Consider the following 11,954-nt stretch of genomic DNA (forward strand, 5'->3'; position numbering starts at 1 on the left):
CAAGATAGGATGTAAACAAGATAAAATATAAAACAAGAAAAAGATAAGTACAATAATCAATCATCACATAATAAACATTATCTTATTTTATAGTTGTTTTTATTCAACTTTGTGTAATGCAAGCACATAACATGAAAATGAGTCTTCTGTCCACAAATTAAATGAACTCACAGGTAAAATGGACATTTGTTTATATGTAATTTGTATATCAAATTTTTTGAAGTTCTAAAGAGGATTTTTTTTTGGGTGAAATCTAAAGCAAAGATTTTAATTGTTTAAATTTTAGAAATTTGGAGGCTTAAACTTTAAAGCAAGGATTTTAATCTAAAATGTAATTTGTATACGCAAAATTATTGGTGGACACCCTTCTATTCTATATAAACCTAGAGAAACAGAGCAATATAAAAAGTGATGTAATAGATCTGATAAAAAAAAAGAGATAGAAAAAATGAAATGTGAATATAAAGAAATAATAGATTGTGAACTTTGCTAAATATTACAAACAAAACTGTACAAGAAATATAAAAATAGACATATGGTAACATCTTTAAATAAATATAAGACTAATTAGTCAAAGTTTTGCTGAAATCATAGGAGTAGTAATTGTAAATGATGGTCTAAATTTCTTCTTTGCCTTTCTTGTTTTTGTTGTTCATAATAATAAGCATTTTTGTTGTTTGTATATAGACTAAACCTAAATTTTGAAGATTTAGAAGCCTTTTTATTTGAGCCAAAATTTGAAGGACTAAAACAAGGACTTTAATTGCCTTATGCATGGGCTTGCCCTGCACATAAATTAACATAATACACTCTCCATGATAATTTGCAACCATGCATCTAATCCATTCCTTCTAACTAACACGTACTTAAGTCACTAAAAAATATCTAACTAACTAAACCAAAAACTACATGAGTTGCACCCATGTTCCAGAACTAGGCACACCTTCATGCACTAAAAACAAAATATAATAACCTGGTGGTGCAATCTCTTGAGTAGATGGTCCCACAACAGTAGCATAATAAGTCCCAAAATTCACTTCCGTTACCCCAATCAACTTCAAAACCACCATCCTCTGATTCATTCCATATGAGTGTGTACTAAACGAAGGTGCCAAAATCCTAACAGACACATCACTCGCCGAACCAAATTTACCCACTGTAAATGTAACATAGTAAAAAACTCTATACCCTAATATATAACTGGTGACGTGCCTTATAATTGGACGCACCGGATCAAATTCTGGTGATAAATACGGCGGAGAAAACGCTTCCAAACTTAAATCCGTTGGAAATTCAACTCCACTGAAATTGTAATTCACATGTGGATTACTTCCACCAACTAAAACTCTTCCATCTCTTAAAACCACCGCAGAGGAATGATATAGTCTTGGCCTTGAAGCTCTTTGCATTATACTAAACCGTTGAGATTCCGTTACCGTTACCGATGACCGGTAAATTACCGGCGTTAAAACCGGTCGACGTCCGTTTTCCCAACCGGCTGTACCTAATTCAACGCCGTTAATTATAATAATGTCGCCGTTAGGTAAAATTAACATGTCTCCCATTACTCTTGCTATTGGCATATTTTTCATAATCCAATTAGGATTTGAATCTGTTACTTTAAGAAATCCACACGTGTTAAGTGCTTGAATGAAGTTTCCTTTGGAAGCTTCTTCAAACGCGCCACGTGGCGCACCACCACAAACCATGATTTCAGCTTCAATTGAGTTTAGGTTTTCGTCTAATGGAAGAAGAACCGATGAGCCTGAACTTGGATAGTTACGTGGATCACCACCTGAAATTTCGGGAAATTCTTTAACGACACGGTTTTGTTTGTAATCGAGTAAAATGGATCGTTTATTTGCGAAAATGAATAGGTTTCCGTTTGGTAAAAGATGAACAAATGGATATAAATTGTTTTCGTTTGGATCGTTAGTTTCTTGTAGAAAAGGTAAATGAATCGATGAAGGAGATGATTCAGAAGAAGTTATTGTTTTAGGAAAGAATTCGTAGTTGAATTGTTTTCTACCACCGATGATAATAACACGATTATCTGGTAGAATTTGATTTGTTGCATACCATCTTCTTTCGATTAAGTAACTTGGAAATTCAATCCAATCGCAGTTTTCGTGGAAGCATGGTGTGAACATTCGGATACGGCGTTCTCCGTCGTTGAAACCACCGGTTTGGATCAACGTTCCGTTTGGGAGAACGGAGCCAGAGGAACACCATGTATCTGTTTGAATTGTTAATGAGCGGAAGGTGTTTGTGTAAATGTCGTATAGAACGGAGTGAGCAGTGCAATCAGTTTTAAGGGCAGTGTCGTATGGGTCCATACGACACTCTCCATTTGAAAGAGGGAGGTTTGATGGACCAAAATCGGTTCGGTCGAAAATTATGATTTTGTCGTTGTGTGTAAGTTGCATGTGCATAGCTGATATGCCAATGGTTGGTTGTAATAGATTCCATTGTCCTTGATTGCTTGGAGGTGATATTAATGATGATGATGCTAATGGGAGATGAAAATATGGTATGATTAATGAAGATAGTGTGATGAGAATTAGGAATAATGTGATTGAGGTCATTGTGGGTGAGTTAGAAGAGAAAAGGAGGTTATAGAAGTGTTGGAAGAATTAAGTAGCTGGTAGTTGAATTAATTAATTTATTACTAGTAAAGTGTTGGTGGGATTTGGGGTTAATTGTTGAGTGATAATAGGAAATGGAATTTATTTTTGGTTAAATATTACATGAAAAGAAAGAAAAAAAAGATGGAATGTGTCGTTGTAAGGAATGATCAATTCAGCAGCTAAACTAAAGGGGCGGTACTCCAGGAATGCAATTGAAGACCAAGAAATATGATATGATTCTTACACATATGCAAAGAGATCTTGAATTCCACATCTTCAGGTAAGACTAGGCATTGGACTCATTGTAAGTACTTAAGATATGTTTTTATTTATTTATTTTTTGTGGTACTATTTGGTATGACGAATTAAATTATCACAATACTGACATATTCTTTTCAAATACTTCCTTAAAAAAATAATAATACTATTTTTGTACTTATATTTCTTTAAATATTGGCGATGGTTGCATGATGAGTGTTCTGTGTGACTTATTCTCTATAAGTAATTCAATCGCCAAGTGTGGTCACTTATATACAAACATTTGGATGGTAAAATTATTTTGTCTTTGTGCAACCCAAACAACTTTATAAAAGAGATAAATCACGTTTGACATTGGCAATGTACGTTCAGATCAGTTCAACGTGTATCCAAGCATACAATAAACATATATCATTTCAATCTTGTTCTAAAATAATTTTCTTAATTATAAGATCAGAATACTTATGAAAAAATCACACCACTTTCACATAAGCTACCAACTCTTGTTGGTTAACTTTTAAAAATAAAAATAACTATTGTTAAAGGTTTCAACTTATCGCAATAGCAAACAAATCTTTCATTTTCATTAAATAGTAGATATAAGCTCAGAACACAACTTTATTTAATAAAAACATAGTAGTATTGAATTATTTTCTTATCTATGGGAACATTGATATTTAAACTATGATTTTTAACTAATCATATATTATTTTGGATGTTTATATATATATATCATGAGCAAACTTTTTTTATTTCTAAAAAAATTAGAATTTTTTCCAACGATTTTTGGTAGAAAAGAATCTCGATTTTTTTTTTTAATTTTTTTAAGAAAAATCAAGAGTTTTTGTATTTTATTTTTAGAAAATTTTTGAAAAAAATATTGGTCGTAAAACTGGTTATGGATATAACCGTTTTGTAATATCAAATCCAATTATATAGATTGGTTATAGGATGATTTTGGTTACTACCAATCATTTCATCTAACTCATTAGAAAATCTCTTCATATCTTCGTAGGGCAAGGAAATTGGTAACATTAAACTTTCTTCTCCTTTTGCATTCTTATACGGGACAATAAAGGTTACTCCAGTAAATGGTCCAACTCCACCTTTTGCCACACCACCATACATCGCCTCACCCCATCCAAAATTCACTTCTGAAAGTTTAACACGAGCTACATCTGACACAAAACAAGACCTTACAGTTGTAAATAAACATCGTTCTTTAATATCCATAAGATCTGCAACAGAATTCATGTATTCCTCTGTAACTTCAACTTTTGCTTTTCTTATTAACTCCACCAACATGTTTAGAAGTATCTTTATCAATCACATTAATAATCAATCACTCTTTACCAATATGTTCAATAAAAAAAATTAAAAATATACATTTATTTGATGTGTTGGAATGTTATAATTGATTGCCAATATATGTCTAGTCTTAAATCTAAAAAAAAGAAAAATGAAAAGTATCTTTATCATTTTAGCACCTTAAGGGGCAGTACTCAAGGAAACAGTTTAAAGCCAAGAAATGTGATTTATATGGGAAAATTATATCCAATATTCTTATATGGATTATTTATTGAATTATTTATTTAAATATTAGAACATCACAAGCTACAAATTACAAGGAAGAGTTGACACTAGGACCACTGTTAAGTATCTCACCTAACTCTTTAGAAAAGCTTTTCATAGCTTGATAGGGCAAGCAAATTGGTAACAATAAACCTTTTTCTCCTTTTGCGTTCTTATACGGGACAATAAAGGTTCCAGGAAAAGATTCAATCCCACCTTTTGCCACACTACCATAAACTGCTTCACCTCATCCAAAATCCACTTCTACAAACTTAGCACGAGTCAAATCTGACACAAAACAAGACCTTACAGTTGTATATAAACAATGTTCCTTAATACTCATAAGATCTGCAACAGAATACATATATTCCTCTGTAACTTTACTTTTTGCCTTTCTTATCAACTCCACTGCATAACCTAACGAGTTTCCACAAAGCTTCCCTGCAGTAGTGACAGCGGCTGGAAACGCAAAACAGTTACCATAGTACCCAACAAGTGATGAACGGTTAATTTTCTTAAACATAGAACGTGCATTCACAACACACATAATTCGTACATCTTCATTTGGCTCTAACTGCATTGCTTTTGTGTGACAGTACCAAAAGCATGCAGTGATAAGATCGAAATCGGTGCACTGACGAAGATTAAGTGGAACCAAGCGACGAATCGTAGCTATGTGAGAATGTGTAAAGAAGAAAGATTTATGAACTATGGTAGTGGTATCTTCTTCCTTGGTGGTATTTGGGAGGAGTTGTTCGTATTCGCGATGGTTGAATGAAATGTGAGGTGGTTCTCTTCCCATTAAGAATTCTCTAAACCATATAGGTTGAATGGAAGGTTGATGTGATCCTCCAGCCATTTCCGCCCAAGCATTCATAAATTGTTTGAACCCACTTGCATCGCACATAGTGTGGTTTATAGTTAAAGCAAGTATAAAACCACCGCACTTGATACGTGTCACCTGTCATTTTAAATAGATAAATGTTATTTAAACACAAATACAAACACATATAGTGTATACGCATACATACTTAAGCACATATACAAACTTAAGGGATATTTTAGTTATTTTAATAATTTTTTTTTCTCATTCCTCAGAAACCATTTCATTATGTTCTCCATCTTCTTCTCTTCGTTTCTCCATATTCCTCGTTGTCACTCGCGAGAGGTTGCATCTGATTTCTGCCGTTCGCTCGCTGCATCTGTTCGTTGGCTCGCTGCATTCGTTCGTTGGCTCGTTGTCATTTGTTGGGTATTTTCATTGTAAGTTTACTTCTCTATATCATTAGGTTTTTAGCTATTGACTTAGGGTTTCTATTTTGGCTTCTTCGTTTAGGATTTTTTATTTTTAGGGTTTCTATTTTTGCTTCTTCGTTTAGGATTTTTGTCAACAGGTGAGGTGGGAGTTAGTACCCCTTTTGAGAATGTTGGGGATGAAGTCGCGTGTGAGCCTAATGTGAACAATTCAACAAAAGCAACGTCAAACATAATTACGAGAATGAAAGATAAACCAAGAAAACGAGTTAAAAGTGTAGTCAATCAAAGTCTGTTTGTGAATCCGGATGAAAAGAAGAAGAAGAAAAAATAAGTGTGTTATGGGCATGTTTTGAGTTTGTGGAAGGTTCTCTATAGCGATGTAGTTGCTGACGTTTGAACTACACTTTTTTGCTTGTATTTCTCCTTCTTTATGCTTTTATGAATAAATATGAACGAACTTTATTTCTTTAACAAATATGTATGAACAAAAATGTATGAAATTTTGAGTTTCTTTCTGCTTTTATGAACTTTATGTTCAAATCCATTAACCAAGTTGTGCAAGGAATTAACCATATTGTTTTAAGTCATTAACGAGGTTTATATCTTGTTTGATTAGAATGTCAAGTTTTCAGTTCGAATTCACTAACCAAGTTGTTCACAACATTAACCATGTTTCTTAAAGCTATTAACCATATTTATATTTTGTATGATAAGAATGACTATTATGTTTAAATCCATTAACCAAGTTGTGCAAGGAATTAACCATATTGTTTCAAGTTATTAACGAGGTTTATACCTTGTTTGATTAGAATGCCAAGTTTTTAGTTCGAATTCATTAATCAAGTTATTCACAACATTAACCATGTTTCTTAGGGCCATTAACCAGATTTATATTTTGTATGATAAGAATGAACATTCTGTTTAAATCCATTAACCAAGTTGTGCAAGAAATTAACCATATTGTTTTAAGTCATTAACTAGAATTATATCTTGTTTGATTAGAATGCCAAAGTTTTCAGTTCGAATTCATTAACCAAGTTGTTCACAACATTAATCATGTTTCTTAAAGCCATTAACCAGATGTATATTTTGTCTGATAAGAATGACCAATATTCATTAACCAATATTGTTTATATTATTAACCAGAAGCAGAAAAATCAGGTATGTACCTAGAAAACGTGTATGAATCCAAAAAAACAAAAATTCATATTTAAGCAAAACAATGTACAAAGTTACCTTGCAAGCGAGGAGATAAAGTTGCTCAAGTTACTTTATCAAAAATTTGATTAAAATCAGTAAATAAAAGAAAAAATGAGAAATTATGGAAGAAAGTGAAAATATGAATCTATTTATTTTTGTAGAGGAAGACAAAAAAAATACTGAAAAAAGAGAGACAAAAAAGGGAAAGTAAAAAAAGAGGAAAAGTAAAAAATAAAAAAAAGGAAAATTTAATGAAGAGAAAGATTGTGTGGGAGCTACAAATATTTGTGTTTGTATTTATATTTAATATTGTGTTCAAATATCATTGCTAAAAATATAATATTAATTTTTTTTAAATAATCAACGTAATTAATTGTTAGAGACAAGGATTCTACTCACCATCCCTTATTACTACAACTTACCCAATCTAAAAACTACCAAATCTAAAAGAGATTAAAAATTATATATATACAAGAAAATAAATAAAAATAAATTGAATAATTAGACCTGTATGTGTAGAAGGGGACAATCAATAATTTGTCCTATGTCTGGAGCATCATATAAAAGTTGTTGGAAACATGGAAATGGAGGTTGCAGAGTGTCACCAAATTGATCAAGTGTTACGTCAGCTTCAGCTTCAATGAACATGACACCTTCTCCATTGCAATCCACCATCAACTTGCGATTATCTCCCTCCCTAATTCTTCCTGCAAATGGATAGTAATACACAAGTGTTTGTGAGAGTGAATGTTTAAGAACTTTAACAGGATCTTTCTCTATCATTGATGGTTCGTGACGATATATAAATATAAGAGGAATATTGAAACGAAGTCCTTCTTGATCATCTATGTTTGATAACAGTTTAATTTCACGAGGTGTTGGTGCAATTGGAGATACCAACTCTGATTGACACCTTCGTACTGTGAATGTTAATGTTGATGAACTCATGCTATTAAGAAAAACCAAATAGAGTTAATAAGTGTTGTGTTTTGTTTAGGGGAGTTAAACATTGTTTGCATTTATTTATAAATGAAGAGTTTCACCTTATCTTACTGTAGTAATTTTCAATTGTACCCAAAAAAAAATAGTGGGGGTTGTGAATTATGTGATAGGAAGTGCTTGGTTTTCACAAGCAATGCAAATTGATTCGTCCATATAATTTTGAGTTTTTTTATTTTTTATTTTTATAAGTTTTTTTTAAAATTTAAATTCAGTCAAAAAAATATAAAACAAAAGAGTGACGTAACATTTTAGCGTATCAGAAAAATAAATTAAATAATTAAAAAATAATTGAAAAAAAAGAAAAAAAAATTAAAGGTGTTATGTTTTAGTCATGCATCCAACATCATAAATAAGTTTGGAGAATAGAGTTCTTGCCTCCTTTCTTTATCACCATTATTAGATCACTAACATCGAATCATTATCTTTGAATCGCCATCATCGCATTATCAGCAAAAAATTGACAACTATAAAGGGTCTACAAACAAAAAATTAAACATTAAATATTTACTATAACTACAAAGAATAAACATAAAAATAACATTTAAGAAAAATTATTCTTATTCCAATGAGGATGTCTCCAAAATCGCCGTTTAAGATTTTTATAAATGTTAGAGATGAATATATGTCTTGTTTTCCTACACCTACATTCAGACAATTGAAAATAAGTTGAGTTTGTTTACAGACGAATATAACGCCATGGTTGAACGAACGAAGAAGTAGATGAAGATTAAAAAACGATGGTGATTCGATGATAGTGATGCGAAGATAGAGAAAAAAGGAACCTTAATTCCTAAACTTATTTTTTATTTTGGATAGATAAACTAAAATATAACACCTTCAACTTTTTTAAATAATTTTATTATTTTATTTTATTTTTTAATTATTTAATCTATTTTTCTGTCACCTCAAATTGTTACCTTACTCTTCTGTCACCTCAAATTATTTAATCTATTTTTTTAATAGCAACTAATAATCGAGATAATTTTAAAATTAAATTGAACTTATATAATTTAAACTAATAATAAAAAACATACAAAAATAAAAATATAAAAATGAGAAAAAAAAATACGAACTTGAATAAAATATTTAAATCTATTTTTAAATATAAAATATATTAAATTAATTGGTAATTGTGGGCGAGAGTGAGTAATACTTTTTTTTTTTTTAACTTTGTTTTCGGATGGCTTGATTTGTAGGAAGTGGTCCCTTTAAAGGATGCGAGACATGACCCCAAACTACTAGTCAAACATGGGACTGGTTGTCTTTAAAGCTAACAATACTAGTGAAGAGTTATTTTTAAGGTGAATGTTCACGTATCTATCCTATTTGTTTTTCTGCCTTTAAATATGGTACGAAAAATTAAAATTTGACAGTGTATTTTATTCTATTTAAAGTTAAATTTATGTAAAAAAGAAATTTTAAAGGGTTGAACTAGTATTTTTATGTTGAAATCTATTTCATATCAATTTAAAATTTTATTTTATTTATCTTTTAAATCTTAACTCAATATATATATATCGATATTATCATGTAGCATATTTGATTAACCTCTCTATTTTGAAGATTATAGACCTTTATAATTTTTTCATGCCCAAGTCAACAAAATACAAAATAATCATAAAAAAATATGAAAATAGCACTGCAAATTAAAGTCTTTCGCTTAATTTGATCCCTCGTTCTAAAGTTTATTTGATTCTTCGTTCTAAAGTTAAAACAAAAATCTTTCTGACTACAAAATCTCTATACATATATCAACTTGTTTTTATTATTTTCGTATTAGCTATTTTTTACGTATAAAAACAGTAAAGACTAAGGAGAAATAATTACTATTTCGTGTTCTAATTTATGTAGTTACCCAATCAATTGGGTTGGATCTCCCATTCCCACATGGGCCACATCTCTCTAATTTTTAATTTGTATCAAAAAATCTCTACTCCCTATAATAAAATCACAATTATTAAACTTTAACAATATCAATACTTTTTTTTTTCTATCAAACTAAAATTTAAATATATGAAATAAACTAAAAAAAATATTTATTATACAAAATAAGTGAATAATTTGTTTGAGAGCGGATTTAGGGACATAACGGGTTCAACATCCATCTCCAACTTCAACTTTGTATAACAAAGAAAATTTGTACTTGTCTCTGCCCCATCTCTAATCAATAATTTGTCATGTCAAAATAATGTGAGTCCATGCAAGTATTTAGGGCCAAATAGTCTAAGTTGGGATTTTGTGCCTCAAAATTATTTGACATATTCGTTATATATGTTTGGCTAATTCAGTTGATCAAAATATGAATCTCATAACTATCCTGATCCTATGTTCGAATTTGGATACAACAAAAGCTGCAAAACAATTCTTTTTTATTTTTCTTTGGTATGTGTAGGTTATTTTTTAGACAAAAATATAGTTGTGATTCTTTAAGTTTAATTAGTCCAATTTCTACTTAAATCTTTTACGTTTTTTTTCATTAAAATTTGGTCTTTTTAAGTTATATTATTTTTACACCGTTGGTCTTTTATATCACTTTTAACAACATCTAGTTTAATTAAAAGTATATAATCATTAGAAATTCTATCAAATACTCTAATAATATGTCTCTTATATTAAATCTTCATACAACATGTATAACCTTAAAAAATGAAAATAAATGTTGACCCACCTAATCAAAGTCATTAACTTATTTTACTTCCAAAACAGTTTCGACAGTCAATTTCATGTATTGTTTAAATTACATATTAATATTTCGTGACAATAATTCAAAAAAATTGTTAAATTTAAATGACATCATGTGTAGTTGAATATAAATTAAATGTAATTTAAAGGGTTAAATTTAAATTAAAAAAAAAATTAAAAACTAAAATTGAATTAAACTTAAAAAACCGTAAACATATTTTTTCTTATTTTTATTTAAAAAGAGTTTATAGAAGAAAAAGAAAGTTTTGATGATAAATTGTTTCATTCATTCATATTCATGTATTTTATTGCAACACAATCAACTGATTTATTTAAAGAATCCTATGAATGTATTTTATTTCAACACAATCAACTGATTTATTTAAAAAATTCAAATTTTTGGTAAAAGCAAGAACTTCAGTGACTTCTTAAAACGTAATAATTAAAATAGCCATTAGCCTAATATAGTCACTATAACATTTGTTTTGAGTCTATATCTATTATTTTTGGATAACTAACCTAGTCTATAAAATTGATCTCTGAAATTTACAAAAAAAAACTTCAAATTAACAAAATAAAATTTAAAATGGATTGCATTAGTATATTTTAGCAGTTCTATTTAATTAGTCTTTGAAATTGTCGTATATTAATGTGATGGAATCTTTTCAATCTCATAGATAACTTTAGAAATTTCATTAAGATATGTTTGAAATGGATTATTTGAGTTTATCTGTAATATAAATATTTGTGAAATAATTTGAATGAACTTATAAAAACAATTTAATGTTCATAAATTAATTTCATCTAAATTTCATAAACTTTTTAAGATAATTTATAAAAACAATTTATAATTTATAAGAGAATAATTTATTAACTTTATTGTATCTTTTGTTTTATAAATGCTTTAAACATAAACACAGATTATAAGCACTAGTTATATAAGGATTTTGTTAATTTGTTTATCCAATCATCGTCCAAAATTGTCTCATTCACAACTTCATGAACAGAAATGGCGATTAAGTTAAAAATGAGGCATGTAAAATTAATTTAAATGATGAGAGACTTTATATAATTGAACATGTATGTGTAATGTGTAGAATCGGAGGTTACACTTCACGTTCCCACGAGTTAAATAAAAAAATTGTTTTTGCAAACTTTTCGATATGGCAACAACAATGTATTACTTTTAATATACTACGGTTAAGATTTAATTTATGAGAAATGAGGAATGGTAAGAAAGTACAACTAATATAAACGAATTTATAAAAACAATTTTTTCACTTGTGCTCTTATGTTTTTGATGAATTATGGAAATGACTATTTGATCAACCTCTAATAAATTGACAACTCAGCATT

The 11,954-nt window shown here is 29.4% G+C and overlaps 3 protein-coding genes across 3 annotated transcripts; all 3 read right to left on the minus strand.

Annotated features, from left to right (window-relative positions):
- Nucleotides 1-699: 699 nt before the first annotated feature.
- On the minus strand, nucleotides 700-2,993 carry LOC101493723 (aldehyde oxidase GLOX). Its single transcript, XM_004494615.4, has one exon. It carries the CDS (start codon nucleotides 2,583-2,585, stop codon nucleotides 906-908), a length of 1,680 nt encoding a protein of 559 aa, XP_004494672.1. The 5' UTR covers nucleotides 2,586-2,993; the 3' UTR covers nucleotides 700-905.
- Nucleotides 2,994-3,806: 813 nt separating this feature from the next.
- LOC140919853 (benzyl alcohol O-benzoyltransferase-like) lies at nucleotides 3,807-4,190 on the minus strand. The gene has a single exon (XM_073366537.1). It carries the CDS (start codon nucleotides 4,188-4,190, stop codon nucleotides 3,807-3,809), a length of 384 nt encoding a protein of 127 aa, XP_073222638.1.
- A 303-nt stretch (nucleotides 4,191-4,493) lies between these two features.
- Nucleotides 4,494-7,893, minus strand: LOC101506394 (benzyl alcohol O-benzoyltransferase-like). Its single transcript, XM_027332318.2, has 2 exons — nucleotides 7,422-7,893; nucleotides 4,494-5,418 (listed from the first exon to the last, which is right to left on the minus strand). The coding sequence occupies exons 1-2, from the start codon at nucleotides 7,860-7,862 to the stop codon at nucleotides 4,705-4,707; spliced, it is 1,155 nt and encodes a 384-aa protein (XP_027188119.1). The 5' UTR covers nucleotides 7,863-7,893; the 3' UTR covers nucleotides 4,494-4,704.
- Between the last annotated feature and the right edge of the window lie 4,061 nt (nucleotides 7,894-11,954).

Source organism: Cicer arietinum, chromosome 3, assembly GCF_000331145.2.
Source record: "Cicer arietinum cultivar CDC Frontier isolate Library 1 chromosome 3, Cicar.CDCFrontier_v2.0, whole genome shotgun sequence".
NCBI classification, from domain to species: Eukaryota; Viridiplantae; Streptophyta; class Magnoliopsida; order Fabales; family Fabaceae; genus Cicer; species Cicer arietinum.

What these genes read in the sequence shown, in the direction of transcription:
- LOC101493723 (XM_004494615.4), bottom strand. Translation starts at nt 2,585, where the DNA reads ATGACCTCAATCACATTATTCCTAATTCTCATCACACTATCTTCATTA.
- LOC140919853 (XM_073366537.1), bottom strand. Translation starts at nt 4,190, where the DNA reads ATGTTGGTGGAGTTAATAAGAAAAGCAAAAGTTGAAGTTACAGAGGAA.
- LOC101506394 (XM_027332318.2), bottom strand. Translation starts at nt 7,862, where the DNA reads ATGAGTTCATCAACATTAACATTCACAGTACGAAGGTGTCAATCAGAG. An exon ending in GTCCCCTTCTACACATACAG is followed by an intron (nt 5,419 to 7,421) that starts GTCTAATTATTC and finishes TTAAAATGACAG; the next exon opens with GTGACACGTATCAAGTGCGG.